Raw genomic sequence first — 21070 nt, 5'->3', positions numbered from 1 at the left:
AACCTCTCAAGCATCATATTACAAAATAACCGGCAGATCTTCAACTTCACATGTTAAACAGAATAAAGTGCATACATAAGGGAGGGGTCAAACAGTTTAGCCTGTCCCCAAGAATGTGATTTTGACCTTTCTATGTAATATTTCCTTTCTATGTAATATTAAAGATACTGCTGGTTTCTGAGCACCTACTACACACCAGGCACCATACAGTTGTATGTTTTTTTGTTTTGTCATTCCAAAAATATATACTGAACGTTTTGTAAGTTCTAAGCACTATTCCCAAAACTTAGGAAGAGTGAACAAAACAGAGGTCCAGCTATCCTGAGCTTACATTGCATGGGAAGGATTATAGGAATATTACTTCATTTAATCCTCAGAATAAGCCATCAAGGATTAATCTCTTCATTTTTCAAGTGAGGAACAAGGAAGGAAGGCTGACTGATTTGGTTCAGCTAACACGCCAAACAAGGGCCAGAGCGTCTGCATTCCTGTCTTGTTCCACAGCCCGGCTTTGCTCACTGGGATACACTGCCTTGCACATTTCTAGCAAGTGCACTAATATCAGGTTTTGAAATTTCAGCATATTTTCTTGTTTTGGATCATCAGATTGTGAACATTTGTCAAAAAAGGGTATTATGCCTTGAAGGGAAGACTGAAGAAAGACCGTAAAGATTCACACTTGTCTTGAATCCTATACCTAAATAGAGAAACATCCTGTTCACCAAAGTTTAACTGGATACATACCTCTGAGAATGATTTTTAGGTAAAGAGATGAAAAGTTAAAGGAAAATAACCATGCAGTTTTTGGTTTTGAAAATGATGTGCATAAGTGTGGAACTAGTTGCTTACTTTACTGAGCAGTAATGAGCAGAAAGTGGGTCCCTCCCTGCCCTCCGTCCATACCTGGTATCCCTCAACTGTACCTGCAAGAGCGCACTCACTCCATTCAGGTCTTGTCAGTATGGTTTACTCCTGCCTTACCACACCGTAACCCCAGTTGTAAGTAAGACAATATATTTTACAGGCAACAGATATGTTAAGTTTAATGTCTGGATATCAATTTTTTTTAACATTTTATTTCTTTATTTCAGAGAGAGACTGAACATGTGTGCATGTGAGCAGGGGTAAGGGCAGAGGGAGTCTCGAGCTGACTCTGGGCTCAGCACAGAGCCTGACGTGGGGCTTGATCTCACCACCCTGAGATCATGACCTGAGCCGAAATCATGATTCGGATGCTTAACTGACTGAGCCACCCAGGCATCCCTGGATATCAAATTTTAAAGGGGGGGGGGTGTGGAAACCCAGTTCACACAGAAAATGTGAAAGACAGCACTTTGGGGGAATAAACCTCACAAGGTATCTAAGAAACCAGGACACAGATTCTTTAAATCCTGCTTTTAAAATGTAGCCAGGTAGATAGAGTGCATATTTCTGGAAAACAAAGCTGCCTCAACCCCAGCTGTGGTGCCGATTACCCTCTAGGCCTTCAGTGTTGAGTCCCAGGGCAAGAACCTTAATTTTAATGAGGACCCACATTTATGTTCTCGCTCACGTGCTGGAGGTGGGATCACTTACATACTTAGCTTCCGAGCAAATATCCCTTCTCATTTGATCTGAAGATTCACAGGATCTGAGCATGTCTGCTTGCAGTAAGTTTAGCTGTAGTGGTGAGCTGCTCCTTGAGTTAACGCAGGGGTGCTCTCCACATGGCGTCTCCCATTTTCCCTCTGCCCACCTCTGGCTGAAGACAGAGGATGGCGGCTCCAGGTGTGGAGTCACCGCGGATACCGAGGGCGGTGTTCCAGAAGAGCCCGCTGCTCCCAGGAACGCATACGGACAGAAGGATGGTGGCAAGAGGGGACAGCCAGGGGGGTCAGGCAGGAAAATGGTCATCACAGTATCTAAGGAAGGAGAAGGGAGAGCAGGAAAAGACTGCAAGTCGTTCCATAAAGGGGGCTTAGGCAGCTGGTCAAGTGTGGTCAGGGATGCTGCGTGCGCTCTTCCCACAGAGGGCAGGGCCGGGGCGGGGTGGGGCGGGATGAGGTAAGGAGCCAGGCTGGGAACCATCAGGGCAGCCGGGAAGGACAGGCTGGAGGCCTGTGGAGAGGAGGCAAGGGAAGGGCCCCAGGGCTGCCTGTACTGGCCATCTCCTCCCAAGCGGGGACAGAAGGTGTCCTGAGCGCCCCTGCTGTTCCACAGTCCCCGCGGCTTCTTCCGCCTGTGCTTCTCCTTTGTGCAGCCAGCTGATTGGGCCTGCTTGGAAGCAGAGTCTCCTGAAAGCATAGAGAGGGAGGCATATTATGGAAAACTGGAACCAAAAAAGAAGACACGAATGCCACTTGCAGGTAATTATAAGTAGATTAGGAAGGAATAGACACTTGTCAATAGTAACCATGTCCACTCCTACTTATACTGAAAACATGAGCAAGATCCTGGATAAAAGCTGTTGTAAAATAAACTTATTTCAGTATCTCTTAATCACTTGCTTATAAAATCAGCTTCTCGGATCCAGGATCTAAGAAAGATCCCAGATAACAAAGTTGATACGAATTTATTCTGTCAGCATCTCTCAGTTTCTTAGAAGCAAAACCCCTATTCCTTACTCTGTACCTCCCAGTACTTACTTACACATATTTATACAATTGATAAATGAAACAGTTTTTAAAATATAAGTACCTTGAACTGTACACAAATGTTTAGCTTTGTTTCTGCTTTCTTGCTGAAGACAGGATCTGTAGGGCGATGAGAGCATCTTTTTCCGGAATTTATCAACATAATTCTGTTCCTCCTTCTGGGTGTGAGCTGACAGAACAGGCTTCGTGAGCCCTATGTGTTTAAATTCTTTTGAGGTTAGTGGAGCTGGGTGTGTGCCTGGGGTCCAGGGCTCACACGCTGGGGCAGCATCCTCTGCTGGAATCACTTCTGCTGAGGTAAGGAGACAGATTTTATCTTTTTATTAACATATATTATTGGTTTCAGAGGTACAGGTCTGTGATTCACCAGACTCATATAATACCCAGTGCTCATTACATCACATGCCCTCCTTAATGTCCATCACCCAATTACCCCAACCCCCCACCCCCTTCCCCTTCAGCAACCCTCAGTTTGTTTCCTATGATTAAGAGTCTCTTATGGTTTGTCTCCCTCTCTGATTTCAGTCTTGCTTTATTTTTTCCTCTCTTCCCCTATGATCCTCTGTTCTGTTTCTTAAATTCCACATATCAGTGAGATCATATGATAATTGTCTTTCTCTGATTGACTTATTTCACTTAGCATAATACCCTCTAGTTCCATCCACGTCGTTGCAAATGGCAAGTTTTTATTTTTTTGATGGCTGAGTAATAATCCGTTATATATATATACACCACATCTTCTTTACCCATTTATCTGTCGATGGACATCTGGATTCCTTCAATAGTTTGGCTATTGTGGACACTGCTGTTATAAACATTGGGGTGCAGGTACCCCTTCGGATCACTACATTTGTATCTCTGGGGTAAATACCCAGTACTGCAATTGCTGGGTCATAGGGTAGCTCATTTTCAACTTTTTGTGGAGCTTCCATACTGTTTTCCAGAGTGGCTGCACCAGCTTGCATTCCCACCAATAGTGTAAGAGGGTTCCCCTTTCTCCACATCCTCACCAACATCTGTCCTTTCCTAACTTGTTCATTTTAGCCATTCTGACTGGTGTGAAGTGGTATCGCTTGGTGGTTTTGATTTGTATTTCCTTGATGCCAAGTGATGTAGAGCACTTTTTCATGTGTCTGTTGGCCATTTGGATGTCTTCTTTGGAGAAATGTCTATTCATATCTTCTGCCCATTTCTTGATTGGATTATTTGTTCTTTGGCTATTGAGTTTGAGAAGTTCTTTTTTTTTTTTAAAGATTTTATTTGAGAGAGCACAAGAGGGGGTAGGGTCAGAGGGAGAAGCAGACTCCCCACTGAGCAGGAAGCCCCGAAATGGGACTCGATCCTGGAACTCCGGGATCATGACCTGAGCCAAAGGCAGTCGCTTAACCAACTGAGCCACCCAGGTGCCCGAGTTTGATAAGTTCTTTATAGATTTTGGATACTAGCCCTTTATCTGATATGTCATTTGCAAATATCTTCTCCCATTCTGTCAGCTGTCTTTGGGTTTTGTTTCCTTCACTGTGCAAAAGCTTTTATCCTGATGAAGTCCCATTAGTTCATTTTTGCCTTTGTTTCCCTTTGGAGATGTGTCTAGCAAGAAGTTGCTGTGGCCGAGGTCGAAGAGGTTGCTGCCCGTGTTCTCCTCTAGGATTTTGATGGATTCCTGTCTCATATTTAGGTCTTTCATCCATTTTGAGTCTATTTTTTGTGAATGGCGTAAGGAAATGGTCCAGTTTCATTCTTCTGCATGTGCCTGTCCAGTTTTCCCAACACCATTTGTTGAAAAGGCTGTCTTTTTTCCATTGGATATTCTTTCCTGCTTTGTTGAAGATTAGTTGACCATAGAGTTGAGGGTCCATTTTTGGGTTCTCTATTCTGTTCCATTGATCGATGTATCTATTTTTGTGCCTGTTCCATACTGTCTTGATGATGACAGCTTTGTAATAGAGCTTGAAGTCCAGAATTGTGATGCCGTCAGTTTTGGTTTTCTTTTTCAACATTCCTTTGGCTAATCGGGGTCTTTTTTGGTTCCATATAATTTTAGGATAATTGCTTCCAGCTCTGTGAAAAAAGTTGATGGTATTTTGATAGGGATTGCATTGAATGTGCAGATTGCTCTAGGCAGCATAGACATTTTAACAATATTTGTTCTTCCAATCCATGAGCATGGAACGTTTTTCCATTTCTTCATGTCTTCCTCAATTTCTTGCCCAAGTGTTCTATAGTATTCTGAGCATAGATTCTTTGTCTCTTTGATGAGGTTTATTTCTATGTATCTTCTTATAGTTTTGGGTGCAATTGTAAATGGGATTGACTCCTTAATTTCTCTTTCTTCTGTCTCAGTGTATAGAAATGCAACTGATTTCTGAATAGAAATGCATTGATTTTATATCTTGCCTCTTTGCTGAATTCCTGTATGAGTTTTAGCAATTTTAGGGTGGAGTCTTTTGGGTTTTCCACATAGAGTATCATGTCATCTGAGAAGAGTGAGTTTGACTTCTTTGCTGATTCTGATGCCTTTTATTTCTTTTTGGTGTCTTGACTGCTGAGGCTAGGACTTCTAGTACTATGTTGAACAGCAGTGGTGATAGTGGACATCCCTGCCATGCTCCTGATCTTAGGGGAAAAGCTCTGTTTTTCCCTATTAAGAATGATATTTGCTGTGGGCTTTTCATATATGGCTTTTATGAGATTGAGGGATGTTCCCTCTATCCTTACACTGTGAAGAGTTTTAATCAAGAAAGGATGCTGTACTTTGCCAAACGCTTTTTCTGCATCAATGGAGAGGATCTTATGGTTCTTGTCCTTTCTTTTATTGATGTAGTGCATCACATTGATTGATTTGTGGATGCTGAACCACCCTTGCAGCCCAGGAATAAATCCCACTTGGTTGTGGTGAATAATCCTTTTAATATACTGTTGGATCCAATTGGCTAGTATTTTGGTGAGAATTTTTGCATCCATGTTCATCAGGGATATTGGTCTGTAATTCTCCTTTTTGGTGGGGTCTTTGTCCGGTTTTGGGATCAGGGTAATGCTGGCCTCACAGAAAGAGTTTGGAAGTTTTCCTTCCATTTCTATTTTTTGAAACAGCTTCAGAAGTGTAGGTATTAATTCTTCTTTAAATGTTTGGTAGAATTCCCCTGGGAAGCCATCTGGCCCTGGGCTCTTGTTTGTTGGGAGAATTTTGATTACTGTTTCAATTTCCTTGCTGGTTATGGGTCTGTTCAGGTTTTCTTTTTCTTTCTTTTTTTTTTTTTAAAGATTTTATTTATTTATTTGAGAGAAAGAGAGAGAGAGAGAATGAGAGAGAGCATGAGGGGGGGAGGGTCAGAGGGAGAAGCAGACTCCCCGCCGAGCAGGGAGCCCGATGTGGGACTCGATCCTGGGACTCCAGGATCATGACCTGAGCCGAAGGCAGTCGCTTAACCAACTGAGCCACCCAGGCGCCTGTTCAGGTTTTCTATTTCTTCTTGTTTCTGTTTTGGTAGTTTGTACATCTCTAGGAATGCATCCATTTCTTCCAGATTGCCTAATTTGTTGGCATATAGTTGCTCATAATATTTTCTTATAATTGTTTGTATTTCTTTGGTGTTGGTTGCGATCTCTCCTCTTTCATTTGTGATTTTATTTATTTGGGTCCTTTCTCTTTTCTTTTTGATAAGTCTGACTAGAGGTTTATTGATCTTATTCTTTCCAAGAACCAGCTCCTAGCTTTGTTGTTCTGTTCTGCTGTTCTCTTGGTTTCTATTTCATTGATTTCTACTCTAATCTTTATTATTTCTTTTCTCCTGCTGGGTGAGGCTTTCTTTCTCCAGCTCCTTTAGGTGTAGGGTTAGGTTGTGTATTTGACACCTTTCTTGTTTCTTGAGAAAGGCTTGTATTGCTATATACCTTCCCTCTTAGGACCACCTTTGCTGCATCCCAAAGATTCTGAACAGTTGTGTTTTCATTTTCATTGGTTTCCATGAATTCTTCTTTAATTTCCTGGTTGACCCATTCATGCTTCAGTAGGATACTCTTTAGCCTCCATGTATTTGAATTCTTTCCAAATTTCCTCTTGTGATTGAGCTCTAGTTTCAAAGCATTGTGGTCCAAAAATTGCAGGAAATGATCCCAATCTTTTGGTACCAGTTGAAGACCTGATTTGTGACCCAGTATGTGATCTATTCTGAATGTTCCATGTGCACTCAAGAAGAATGTGTATTCTGTTGCTTTGGGATGGAATGTTCTGAATATATCTGTGAAGTCCACCTGGTCCAGTGTGTCATTCAAAGTCCTTATTTCCTTGTTGATCTTCGATAGATTTCATCTTAATTGCTACCAATTATTTGCATTTATTTATTTTCACTAATTTAATTGCTTTTCAATAAATTCTTACAACCATTATTACAACAGCTGGAATATAAAACTTCATCAACCTAGCAAATAAATTGGTTTTACTTTTTCTACCTTTCTTTATACTTTTTGTACACTTGTATATACATTGTATAGAGTTGTAACACTCAGTGTGTACATACATATTTATTAAAATCTTATTGTAAATATTTTATCTTCTTAGATTATTCCAAATGTTTTTTATCTTTGAATTAATTTTACAAATCTGTAATATATTCATGGGGTTCAAAAATCAAAAAGCCTTGAAAAGGCAGTCAGTAAATCCTTCCCACTCCTGTCTACTATGTGCCTAGTTCTTGATTTTCCTCACAGAAAACCATTTCTTTCATTTTCTTATCAGTTCAGTTTATGCACCTATAAAGAAGCATGAATATAGACTTTTACCTCAGAGGCATGTAATATGTACACTATCTATAGTGTGTTTTCTTCACTTAATGGTGTCCCTTCTACCAGTACCATGGCAGCTGTCTTACACTTTTTCTGTATCATAGGGCTTCCATTTCATGTGTATACCACAATTTATTAAAGTAAACACCGGTAGACAGACTTTTAGTTGCTTCTAAACATTACTTCTCCCAAGTACAAGAGATTTCACGGTGGACACAGTGGTGGGCTTCCCCACAACATCCCTTCCACCTCTCCCCTCTGTGCAGTCTCCAGGCGGTGTGGGTTTGTGTGCCCCACTCCACTTCCAGAAGTGGACTCTAATTCGTTTAAATCAACACAGCACAGCCACGATGGAGTAAAAGGGACTGGATTTACCCTCCTGCCTGAACCAACTAAGAAAATGGACAAAACATATGAACCAATAAGCTCCAAAACACCGAACATCAGTGAACAAAAGAGTGACCCCTGAGGGAGGGAAAACAAACGAGGTGAGCCCTGGGGCTGCCCCAGCCTACTGCCTTGAGAGTTTCTGAGGTGCAGGGTGGGGAAACCAGCTGGAGCCTGCGAACCCCCCCAGCTGAAGAGGCAGAGCTGAAGAGTCTGGTCGGTGGCTAGAGTTTTCAGGGAAGAGTACTGGGGAGGAGAGCTGCAGAGAGTGGGCTCCACAGAGCCAAAGAGAACCCCCTGGAGTATTCACCAGTGCACTCACAGGAGGAGGAAGAGAAGAAACAATCACTGAAACTCACACTATGCGGAGAAGAGCATGTGCTCCTGTCAGCCAGACTAGAAAATCTCCTAACTCTCGGGGTACTGGGTACAGTACTCAGAAGGACCTTGCCTCAGTAGCAGACAGTAATTAGCCATAGACTACACACCGCTCTAGTTCTGCCAAATGAATCTGAAAAGGATCGAATTATTTCCAAGTAACTTAGCTGGGTCCCAGAATTAAGCTCGTCTATATTTATGGGAATGGATACTCACTAGCACCCATTCACAATATCTGGCATCCAATCCAAAACTGCCAGACATGCAAACAAGCAAGGAAAATACAACCCATAAGATGGAGAAAACTCAGTCAACCAGTTCGGGACTAGCAGAGATGTCCGAATCAGAGACGGGGACATTAATAGCTACTATACTACACTCCATACTGCTAGCAGGAAGATCAAACATGTTAGAGACATGGAAGATGTAACAAAAGAAAGACCTGAACAGGACTTCTCGAAATGAAAACTACCATACGTGAGGTAAGAAATACACTGAATGGAATACAAGTGACAGGTATTGCATTAGAAAAGATTCGTGAACTTGAAGACGCCTCAGGAGCCTATCCAAAATCAAACTTAGAGGGAAAACAAAAAAAGACTGGAAAACTGAACCCAGCATCAGTGGACTATGGGACAACTGCAAGCGGCCTATACACATGTAACTGGAGTCCCAGGAAAAGAGGAGAGAGAAGCAGTACTGGAAAAAACAGGGGAGGGAAGACTTTCAATTTGATGGAAACTGTAAACCTACAAATCCAAGAAGCTCGATGAACCAGAAGGACAGCGCATCTTGGCATAACATACTCAAACCATGGAAATCAGTGATAAAGAGAACATCTGGGTGGCTCAGTGGGTTAAACATCTGCCTTCGGTTCAGGTCATGGTCCCAGGGTCCTGGGATCGAGCCCCACATCAGGCTCCCTGCTTGGTGGGGAGCCTGCTTCTCCCTCTGCCTGCTGCTTCCCCTGCTTGTGCACTTGCACTCTCTCTCTCTGTGGCAAATAAATAAATAAAATCTTTAAAAAAAAAAAAAGAGGGGCGCCTGGGTGGCTCAGTTGGTTAAAAGCGACTGCCTTCAGCTCAGGTCATGATCCTGGAGTCCCTGGATCGAGTCCCGCATCGGGCTCCCTGCTCGGTGGGGAGTCTGCTTCTCCCTCTGACCCTCCCCCTTCTCACGTGCTCTCTCTCTCTCATTCTCTTTCTCTCAAATAAATAAAATATTAAAAAAAAAGAGAGAGAGAGAGAGATAGGACATCTTACAAGCAGCCAGAGAGAAGCTGTGCTGGAAACAAACCAAAGATAGCAGCAGATTCCTTGTCGGAAACAGTGCCTTGAGAAGACGGTGGAGCAACATCTTTAAAGTACTGAACGATGAAATTGCCAACCAGAATTCTATGCTCTGCAGAATACCCTTACAACAGGAAGGGACAACAGAGACATTTTCAGACACACGAAACCAGAAAGGCTTCACCACCACTAGACCCATGGGAAAAGAACTAGTCAAGGAACTCATGCAGGGAGAAGGAGAATGATCCTAGATGAATCGACACAACAGAACAAAAGCAGTGGAAGAGGTAACTACATGGGTAAACAGGTGAAGAGATAACCACCACCTACACGAGAACAGCAGCAGCATAGGGTGAGATTTACGACATATGTAAAAGGAAAACATAAGCCAACAAAGGCCAGAAGGGGGAAGCAAAAGTACCCTATTGTTGGGGTTTTACGCTATACATGAAGTGGTATAATATTTCCAGAAGATGGGTTGTGAACAATTGAATGTGTATACCATGAGCCCCAAAGCAACCACTAAAATAAAGCCCACTCTAAATATTAACATACCCAGGTTAAAAGTAAAAAGGTGGAAAAGATACAACATGGCTAGTACTAATAAAAAAATGCTGCAGTGAATACATTAATACAAGACAAAGTGTATTTTATTTTTTATTTTTTAAAAAGATTTTATTTATTCATTTGACAGAGAGAGAGCATGAGCTGAGGGGAGAGGCAGAGGGAGAGGAAGAAGCAGACTCCCTGAGGAGCAGGGACCCTGATGCGGGCCTCGATCCCAGGACCCCGAGATCATGACCTGAGCCAAAGGCTTAACTGACTGAGCTCCCCCAGCACCCTGACAAAGTGTATTTTACAGCAGAGAATGTACAAGGGATAAAGAAGGTCATTTCACAAGACAAAAAAGTCCAGTTCATCAAGAAGACATGACGCTTCTAAACATTTATGCACAAGAGTGCTTTCAAAATGCATGAAACAAAAACCAGTAGTATCGCTAGAAGAAACAGACAAATCCATAATTATGGTCAGAGATTTCCGTTCTTCTCCTGAAGCAGAACTAGTACTGAGAAACCTAGTAACGACAGACAGGATCTGAACAACAGTAACAACTACCCTGACTTGGTTTACACAGAACATTCAACCCAACAGCAGCAGAATAAACATTCTTCCCAGTGCACACAGAACAGTCATCCAGAGAGACCATATCACAGACCATAAAACAAGGCTTGACAAATATAGAAGAATTCAGGTTCTGTATTTTCTCTGACCACAATGGGATTAAATTAGAAATCAGTAACAGAGCTGTGGAAAACCCCCAAATCTGTGGTGCTGAAGTAATGTACGATAACAGACACATGATGATGAGTGATTTCAAATGAGACAGCTGGGGGGTAGTAGTCAGTATTAGAACATGATGAAAATGACACAATCCACCAAAATGCATGGAATGCAGCAAAAGGTAAAAAGAACATTTGTACTAAAATCCAGTAGGAAAGAAAAATGTCTGAAATCGATTATTTCACCCTCCATATTGAGAACCTGGAAAGAGAAGAGCAAGATAAAACCAAAGTAAGCAGAAGAAAGGAAATAACAAAGACCAGAGCAGAAGTCCATGACGTAGGGAACAGGAAAACAACGAACAAAGCCAGTGCAATAGTAAGCTGGTTCTCTGAGAAGACCAATCAAATTGATCAAACTCTAGCCAGACTGATCAGGGGAAAAAGAAAAGAAAGACAGAAGGTGCCAACCTCAGAAATGACAGAGGAGCATCATTAGAGATCATACACGTGTCAAAAGAAGAATAAAGGAACATTATGAACACTTATATTCCAATAAACCTGACAACGTACACAAAATACACCAATTCTTTGAAAGACACAAACTAACAAAGTTCACTCAACAAGTAGAAAACCTCAACAGCCCTGTGTCTATGACAGAAACTGAATCTGCAGTTAAACACTTAGCTAGGAAAACTCTAACCCCAGATGCCTTCACTGATTCCTAATTGAATTATTTTAAATTTGAGACATATGACAGCCCAATGTATTTTATAACTCAACGAACATATCGTGTATGCTTGAGAATGCGTATTGTGCAGGTATCAAGTGCTGTGTTCCCTGAAGGTCAACTAGGTCAACGTGGTTGATAGCATTGTTCAGATTATCTGCTTTACTCATTTTCGGTCTAGATTTTTTTTTTTTTTAATTTTATTTAACTGTCTAGATGTTTTATCAACTGCACAGAAGGGGTGTTATAATCTTCAACTATGGTTACAGAAAGTCTATTTCTCTTTTTTTTTTTTTAAGATTTTATTTATTTATTTCAGAGAGAGAGAATGAGAGAGAGCACATGAGAGGGGGGAGGGGCAGAGGGAGAAGCAGACTCCCCACCGAGCAGGGAGCCCGATGCAGGACTCGATCCTGGGACTCCAGGATCATGACCTGAGCCGAAGGCAGTCGCTTAACCAACTGAGCCACCCAGGCGCCCTCTATTTCTCTCTTTAACTCTTTCCATTTTTACCTCCTATTTTGAAAGCTCTGTTAGTAGCAAATATGCACAATGTATTCTGATTGCCGTGTCTCCCTGATGAACTGGCACCATGAAGCGTCTCTGGGAAGACCCTGTCTTGAAGTCTGAACCATACTGGATCACCAGCCTTCTTATGCTTCTCGTTTGCATTGTGTCTCTTTCCCCATTTGTTCTCAATCCATTTGTGGATTTATATTTAAACTATACTGCCCAGACAGTATACGGTTGGGTCTTGATTTTTTTTTTTTATCTGTTCTGACAATTTCTGCCTTTTAATGGGAGTAGATATAGTTGGGTTTAGAGTGATTATTATTAATATGACATATTCCCTCCGGTGGTGATGGCTGTTGCCCTCTTCCTCCTTTTCTGCCCTTCTTTTGGATTATTTGTGTGTTTATTATTTTTTCTTAGAGAGAGTGTGCATGTGTGAGTGGGGGCAGAGGGAGGGAGAGAGAGGAGGGAGAGAAAATCCCAAGCAAGCTCCACACCCAGCACAGAGCTTGATCCCACGACCCCCTGAGATCATGACCTGAGCTGAAACCAAGAGTCAGATGCTTAACTGACTGAACCACCCAGATGCCCCAGGTTTATTTGCGTGTTTCTTAAAATTACATTTTAATTTATCTCTTGGCTTTATTTTACACTCCAACTTGACCCTACTACAGATTCAAAAACATGTGTTAATGGAATGGTTTCCGGAGACTACTTATGATTCCCTAGTCTGCCACTCATCTGCTGTGTGACTTTGGGCAAGTTAAGGGACTTAACCTGTTTGTGCCTTAACTGCTCCGTATACATAATGGAGATCATGACTGGCAGGGAAATGCGTTTGTGGTCACAGTCCTCAGACCCCACTCATTAGTAGAGTCACGGTGTAAGCTGCAGGAATATAGGCTTTCCAGACAGTACAAGATACATGGATACTCTACAGATCCCCTGATTCTGTTTCCTGTCCTTGGAATAAAGATGGGCCCCGCGATGCTGAGACTGGTTTAAGATCAGGAGAAACAATTATCAGTAAATATTCCCTTAAAGGAAAACTTAGAGACTTCAATATGAGTTCTTTCAGAATGGTAATATACACCAGAGCACAAGAAGTTTAGAGGCATAACCAAAAAATTCTTTCGCCACTGGGTGAGACCCACCCTGTGAGGGCTGGCACTGGCAGCTGTATGTCCACATGGGAATCAAAAGTGTTAAGAAAGGGACACTAAAAAATGTGCATCTGCCCCTTCCTGAGGGGCTAGCTCAGCTCCGATAAAACTATTTTCAGTTCATTAGAAACATAATCTAATCTCACAACAGCTGTGACTCTTGTGTCTTCTCAATGACGCCCAGCCCACCTGTCAATACTATACTCTCCATCTCCAAGGGTCAGTGTGAGGATCAAGTGAGTTAATTCTTATGAAGGACTCAGGACAGATGGCGGCACAGAGTAATAGCTCAACACGTTTACGAATCTGCCACTGAAGACTAGCAAAGAGAAATGAGAGAGAACCGAAAACCTGATTTAACGCCTTGGTCGCCAGTTCTTCATCCACCAAATTGTTATAACAACAAAGTCAAAGGACAGGAGGCAGTAAAAAGGAACAAAAAGAAGACATCAGAATAATTTACCAAGTCATTATGCTGTTAAAAGGAAGAGAGTTTTAAACACACTCTCCTCATTGTCATCAGGCCAATACAAAAATCTGGACGTATATATGGTCAATCTAGTCACAACCACAGTCAAAGTTTGACAAGGACACCTTCTTTCAAGGGCAGCAACAAAGTGACCTAATGCAGCCCCACAGGAAACTTCAACAGTGATAGTTAACACTAACTGAGGACTTATTACTATGTTATCAGGTACTGTTTCTAAGTGCTTCCCACACATCAGCTGATGTGACAAGTGACAATGACTTAGAAATACAGTCCCAACTATGTAACCCATACAAACATGAGGATATTTCCAAAAGTACTTTAACTAAGTCAAAGAAAGGAAAACATAATTATAATTTAAGAAGTCATTCCTAAGTAACTGGTGTTAAGGGCTTTTGTTCTCTCACGGTAGTGTATTTCACACCGAGTGCACTGGAGAGCAGAAGGTAAACGTGGCACCTGACTCTGGGGGTGGGGCATGACCGATGGTGCTGCTGTCGCTGCTCACACGGGAGCCCAGGCTCAGCGCCTCGGGGGCCAGTGTCCGCGGAGCGCCTCCTGCAACGTGTGCGGCCCGCCCGGCAGTCGGCATCTCCAGGTTAGCTCCGGGTGGGCTCTGAGACACAGCTGGGGGCACAAGAGAAATTGACAATGAAAAGAAAAATCCCCACGGGAAACGTATGTTAAAGACTCAATTTGCAGATGTTTGTAACTGATGGGCTAAAACCTACTGGCCATAAAGGAGCAATATGAAACTAGGCTTGTTTGTGATTAACAAAATAAGTAAAGACAAAAACTTAGAAACAGAAAGGGATGGCTTTGTAATCGTCATCTGTCTAGCTAGAAGGGCATCCGTGTTACCGTGCAAGGCTTCGGCATCATTTGCCTTGTGGTTCTGTCTGTCTTCTTCTGAGGATGAAGAGGTTGTATTGGTACAGGATATGCACTTTCTTTTCAAAGCTGGAATGTTGTAACTCTTCAAGTATCTGCAACAACAGAATTAGGTCATGCATGCCCGCCTGTCCCCTAACTCTGCCACTTCCCATTTCTGTGTGGGTACTTTGTACTCTCTTCTTTGATGAGGTCTTCCCTGACCATCCCAGCCTCAATCACTGGCCTGTCGTATCTCTTTTACTGTGACCTTGAGTTGATCTCCAAATCTTGCCTCATTTAATTTTTATGATCAAGGTCTTGTCTTCTCAACCACACCATGGCTCCTTCAAAGAAGGGATCCATCTTCCAATTTTTTTGCATCCCCTGAAATGTTCAATTTATTATAAACTATATGTAAGTAGGCACTCCATAAATATCTATTGACTTAGAGTGAAAAATCAAGACAACCAATATTAAAAATGATGTAAGGTGTGTGCTTACAATGGCGATGTGTGCTTTTGGAAAAACAGACATGTTCTCAAAACTTGTGTCTCACACCTGATAACACTGTCAATGCAGTTTATTTGCTGATAGGATGGGCTATGCTGGTCTTCTCTCCAGTTTTCAAAGGACTCCATGGGCACGCTATTGTTTTTCAATGTCTGGACGGCAGATGGGGCCTTCTGTTCATCTGAAACATAACAAAAGGATACATGATTAAAAATATTATATGCCTAAGAACTTATCCAACACAATTAGATCAGGTCCTTTAGCATGTATACATTCAAGAGAATATTAAGTAGCTATTAAAGATGAGCTCAGATCTAAAAAAATGCACCAATACAGCAAGATATCCATACGGAATGATTACATGAATGATTCCTTTTTTTACAAAAAAGGAATGAAACAAACATTGCAGGCAAAGATTAATAATAAAACTATCAGGTGGAAGGCTGATGGGGACTTCATGATACTGAGCCAACACTACCTGCCAACTGACCAATGTTGGCATCACTGGGGGTGGGGTGACCAGACACCGTGTGAAGCGCCAGGCACTGCCCTGTAGACCTGTGTCCAACAAGACTTTCTGCAGTGACAGAATTGCCCTTCATCTGTGCTGTCCAGCACGGTGGCCACCAACACCACAGGTGGCCATTAAGCACTTTGCAATGTGGCTACAGCAACCAAGGAACTGAATTTTAAGTTTTATTTATTTGTAACTAATTTGAATTTAGAGTGTGGCTAGTAGCTACCATACTGGATGGCAGGGGTACAGAGAGAAGACACAAGACCTCAGGTTGGAACCCTGATGAACTTCAACCTCATGTGGAGAATGATGAGCCAAGAATGGAGACTAAAAAAGAAAGGTAAGGGAGAGTCCGCCAACATGGCATCGCGGAAACCAAGCCGGGAAATGAGTTTCAGGAAAGAGGAACCAGTCACGTCAAACGCTGCTGAGAGGCTGACTTAGCTACCATTGTCGTTGTTAGTGAAGGTCATCTTAGCTGCCTGGAAGACGGCGCTCCATTTCCAGAGGGGATTACAGAAAAAGGCCTGCTTAACTGTCACTCATTAACTTTTAAACTTAAAAAAAATTATTTTAAGATTTTTTTTAATCTCTACACCCAATAGGGGGCTTGAACTTATGACCCTGAGATCAAGAGTCGCACGCTCCACCAACCGAGCCAGCCAGGAGCTCCTATACTTGTAATTTCTACATAATTTTAACCTTGAAGAGGGTTACAGAAACAGGAGAGTTCCTGTAATACCTTCCACCCTGCTTCCACTAATGTAACATCTTACAGAACTATTAACAGAAAGAATGAAACTAGGAAATGCACAGTGCGCACAGCTACTGAACTACAGCCTATGTGGATGTCACCCGCCTCTCCGTGAAATGTCATTTTCTGCTCCAGGGTCCAACCTGGGGTCTCATGGTGATTTCAGCTGTCAGTGTCTGTCTTTCCTTGTCTTTCTCGATCTCAACTCTTGTGAGGCGTACAGGACAGGAATTCTGTGGGAATGCCCCTCAACTTGAGTTTCCCTGATGTTCCATCATGATGAGGTTGAGGGTGTGCATCTTGGGGAAGAGTCCTGCAGAGGTGCTATGCCCTTCTCAGTGCCTCAGCCAGGAGGACATGACCTTGACATGTTTACTGTTGGTGTGTCAGTCTTGATCACTGGTTAAGGTGCTGTCTGCCAGGTTTCCTCCACGTAAAGTTACTATTTTACATGTAATACATGATGTAATTTCAAAGGCACATTTTGAGGCCATGCAAATATCCTGTTTCTCTTACACTTTCACCTAGTGGTGAATGGACTTAACGCCACCAAACTGGACATTTAAAAATGCTTAAAAATTGGTTACATATATCCATTCACCTGTTGAGTGACACCTAGGTTGTTTCCAATTTTGGATGAGTACAAACGACGTGTGATAAACATACACAGACAAGTTTATGTGTGAATTTGAGTTTTTCTTTTGCTTGAGTAAATAAGAATGGAATTGCTGAGTCATACGGTAAAGAGTATGTTTAATTTATAAGAAACTGCCAAACTTAAGTGGCTGTACAATCCCACATTGCCTTCAGTACTGCCTGAGGGCTCCGGTTACTCCTCATTCTTGCCAGAACGTGATATTGCCAGTATTTTTTCTTTTACTTTTAGCCATTCTAATGGGTGTGTGATGGTATCTCATGTGGTTTTAACTTCATAATGACTGAGACTGAGTGTCGTTTCCCATGTTATTTGCCATCTGTGTGTACTTCACTGGAAAAGTGTCAGATCTCTTGACCATTTTTTGAATGGATTATCTTATTATTGAATTTTGACAGTCTTTTACATATTCTGGATATGAATTTTTTATTCTGTCTATATTACATTGTCTTTTCATTGTCTTACCAATGTCTTTCAAGGAGAAGTTTTTAATTTTGATAAAGTCCACCTCATCAATTTTTCTTTTTTTTTTACAGATCACACTTTTGATGTCATATCTAGTAACTTTTTTGCCAAACCCAAGATTACAAAGGTTTTCTCCTAAGTTTTCTTCTAGAAGTTTGTGGTTTTAAGTTTTATATTTAGGTCTATGACCAATTTTGAGTTAACTTTTGTACAATATGTGAGCTATGTGTTGAGGTTCATTTTTTACATATGTGGATGTCTCATTGTACGGTACCATTTTTTTGTTTGTTTTTTTGGAAAGTTTACCTATTATCCACTGACTTGATCTTGCACCTCAAAAACTGACTGTATTTGTGCAGGTCTGTTTTGGGACTCTCTAATTTGTCCACTGATCTTTTCACCAGTATCACACTGTGTTAATTATGGTGGCTTCACATCTAAGTCTTGAAATCAGATGGAGTGAGTCCTCCAACACTGTTACTCTTTTTCAAAATCGTTTTGGCTGTTTTAGTTTTTTTTTCCCCCCCCATAGAAAAAACTGCTGAGAGTTTACTTGGAATGACATTGAATGTATAGATCAAGCTGGGGAGAACTGACAACAACATCGTGTGTTCCAAACCATGAACCTGATGTATCTTGTCATTTACTTAGTACTTTTTATTTTAAAGTTTTTCTTTTATCAGTGTTTTGAAGTTTTCTGTATATGTATTGTTTCACATATTCTGTTGGATTTTTTTATCTAAGAATTTCAGTTTTGGGTAGTTTAAAAAAAATTTCTGGTCCAAATGTTCCTTGTTAGTACACAGAACTTTAATTGATCTTACATACTGACCATGTATCTTGTAACCTTGCTAACATCAGTAGCTTTTTTTGTAGATGCTTTAGAATTTTTCTATGTAGACAATCCTGTCATCTGTGAAGAGAGTTTTATTTCTTCCTTTCCAATCTATTATGCCTTTTATTTCTCTTGCCTATTGCACTGGGCACAGGACTTCCAGTTTGATGTTAAGACATGGTGAGTGGATACCCTTGACTTGTTCTCCAGGTGAGGGTGAAAGCATTCTCTTACCATCAAGCATAAACATTAGCTATAGGTTTCTGTAGATGCCTTTTTTGTTAGGTTAATGAAATCCCTTTTCTACTTCTAATTTTTGAGCATTTATCATGTGTGGATGTTGAATTTTGTCACAGGCTTTTTCTCCATCTATTAAAATAACCTGTTGGGTTTGTCTTCTTTATTGTTAATATGGTGAATAAATGTGGCTGACTTTCATATACTGAACCAGCCTTGCATTCCTAGGATAAATCATACTTGGTTTTGATATATTTCTCCTTTTTATGCTTTGCTGGATTTGATTTGATGATATATAATTGGGGATTTTACAAATATATTGATGTGGGATCCTGGCCTGGGGTTTCCTGGAACTGTCTTTATCTTGTTTCAGTATTAGGGTAGTAACGGTCTCATAAAAGGAGTCTGGGAGTTTCCTTTCCAAACGTCCTTCTTCTATTTTCTTCTGTCTTCTATTTTCTGAAAAAGATTATGTAGAAACTGGCATTATTTCTTCCTTGAATGTTTGATAGAATTCTCCAGTAAAATCAGCTGGGCCTAAAATTCTTTTTGGAAGGTGTTTAACTTCAAATTCAGTATCTGTAATACACATAAGTCTATTCTAGCTACCTATTTCTTTTTCACTGAGTTCTAATAGGTTCTTTCTTTCAAGATATTAATAGACCAAAGTTTGGGAATAGAGTTGTTTGTATTCTCTTTAACATCTGTGGGGTTTTTCATTCCCAATAGTGAGCATTTCTGTCTTCTTTTCTTGTTTGGTATGGCCAAAGGTTTTTAATTTTATTCTTAATCAGTTTTTGATTTCATTAATTATCTCTTATTGATTTCTGTTCTCGATTCCATCGATAATGTGGTTTTTATGATTTCTTTCCTTCTGCTTAGCTTGGATTTAATTTGCTCTTCTTGCTATTGTTTCTTTTTTTTTTTTTTTAAGATTTATTTATTTATTTATTTGACAGAGAGAAAGAGAGCGAGAGCAGGAACACAAGCAAGGGGAATGGGAGAGGGAGAAGCAGGCTACCCGCCGAGCAGGGAGCCCGATGTGGGACTCGATCCCAGGACCCTGGGATCATGACCTGAGCCGAAGGCAGACGCTTAACGACTGAGCCACCCAGGCGCCCCGTTGCTATTGTTTCTTAAGGAGAAAGCTTAGATTATTGATTTGAGACCTTTCTTCTTTTTCCCATATAATCACTTAATCCTATAAATCTCCCTTTAAGCACTGCTTTAGCTGCATTCCACGATTTTTTTGTTTTTTTTTCCAATTCATTCAGTTCAAAATGTTTTTACTTCTCTTAAGGCCTTGACCTGTGGGTCATTCAGAGGTGTGTTCTTTAATTTCCCAACATTTGTGAATTTTCTAGATAAGCCTTCCTGTTACTGATTCCTAGTTTAATCCATTAGGTCAGAGAATATATTTGTTATGATTTATATTTTTAAAACACTGATAGGGCTCGTATTATGGCCCAGAATAAGGTCTATCTTAATGAATAGTCCATGTGCCCTTGAGAAAAATAAGCATCATGTTGTTGTTGATTGGAGTGTTCCATCAATGTCCATTAGGCCAATTTTGTTGACAGTGCTGTTCAGGTCTTCTACATCTTTACTGATTTTCTGTCCACTTGTTTTATCAATTACACAGAGAGGTGTGTTACAGTCTCTAACTACCACTGCAGATTTATTTCTCAAAGTCTTTATCAGTGTTTACTTCATGTATTTTGAAGCTCTGATGTTAGGTGTATAACCTTTTAGGACTGTTACCTGCTCTCAGAGAATCAACCCCTCTGTTGTCATGCAATATCCGTCTGAAACCCTGGTAATGTTCCTTGTCCTAAAGTCTACACTACCTGATATTAATACAGCTTTTCAGCTTTCTTTGGATCCCTGTTAGCATGGATATCTTTTCTAACCTTTTGCTCTTAACCTATGTTTTTATTTGCAAAATGGGTTCTTGTAGATACTATGCAGCTGCTTCTTACCTTTTTTCATCCAACTGATAATGTCAGTCTTCCAGCTGGTACACTGAGAACATTCACATTTAATGTGATTACGGAAACAGCTGAATTAAAAGTATGCAACTTTGCTAGCTGTTTTCCATTTATTCCATCTGGGTTTTTGTTTCTTTTCTGATTCATTTTGCATAAAATGTTTTAAATTCCGCTTTGTCTCCTCTACTAACATTATTTATACTTCTTTAAAAATGAATTCTAATAATTGTTCTAAAGTTCACAACATATACCTTTAAGGAATCAGTTTCTACCCTCAAATAACATATTGCTTCTGGTGTAAGGACTCCATAGCAGCACATTCCCAGTGCCTCTCCTGATCCTTTATAGTATTTTTACATAGGTCATAAATGCAGGAGAGTATTTCTGCTTCAGTCAGTTACCTTCTAGGGCAATCAAAAATAAGTAAAAAATAAAATTTCTTCATTCTGTTTCCAGTGCTTTTCATTTGTGTCGATTCAAGTTTTACATCTGGTACCATATTCCTTCCACCTTTAGAAATTCCCTTAGTGTTTCTCATAGAATGGATCTGCTGGCAATATACAGCCCCCCCCCCCCCCCCCCCCCCCCCCT

The 21070-nt window shown here is 40.9% G+C and overlaps 1 protein-coding gene across 3 annotated transcripts in view; it reads right to left on the bottom strand.

Annotated features, from left to right (window-relative positions):
* Positions 1–21070, bottom strand: part of PER3 (period circadian regulator 3) — a 58878-nt gene that overhangs the window by 13903 nt on the left and 23905 nt on the right. For all 3 annotated transcript variants that reach the window (XM_044914375.1, XM_021684010.1, XM_021684012.1), the window contains exons 13-17: positions 15077–15209; positions 14507–14631; positions 14105–14272; positions 2677–2922; positions 1576–2273 (exon numbers count right to left, since the gene is read on the bottom strand). In XM_044914375.1, coding sequence (XP_044770310.1) covers positions 1576–2273; positions 2677–2922; positions 14105–14272; positions 14507–14631; positions 15077–15209 — 1370 coding nt within the window. The remainder of the gene's footprint in view (positions 1–1575; positions 2274–2676; positions 2923–14104; positions 14273–14506; positions 14632–15076; positions 15210–21070) is intronic.

Source organism: Neomonachus schauinslandi, chromosome 4 (genome assembly GCF_002201575.2).
Source record: "Neomonachus schauinslandi chromosome 4, ASM220157v2, whole genome shotgun sequence".
NCBI classification, from domain to species: Eukaryota; Metazoa; Chordata; class Mammalia; order Carnivora; family Phocidae; genus Neomonachus; species Neomonachus schauinslandi.
This window is presented reverse-complemented; position numbering and strand designations above follow the sequence as displayed.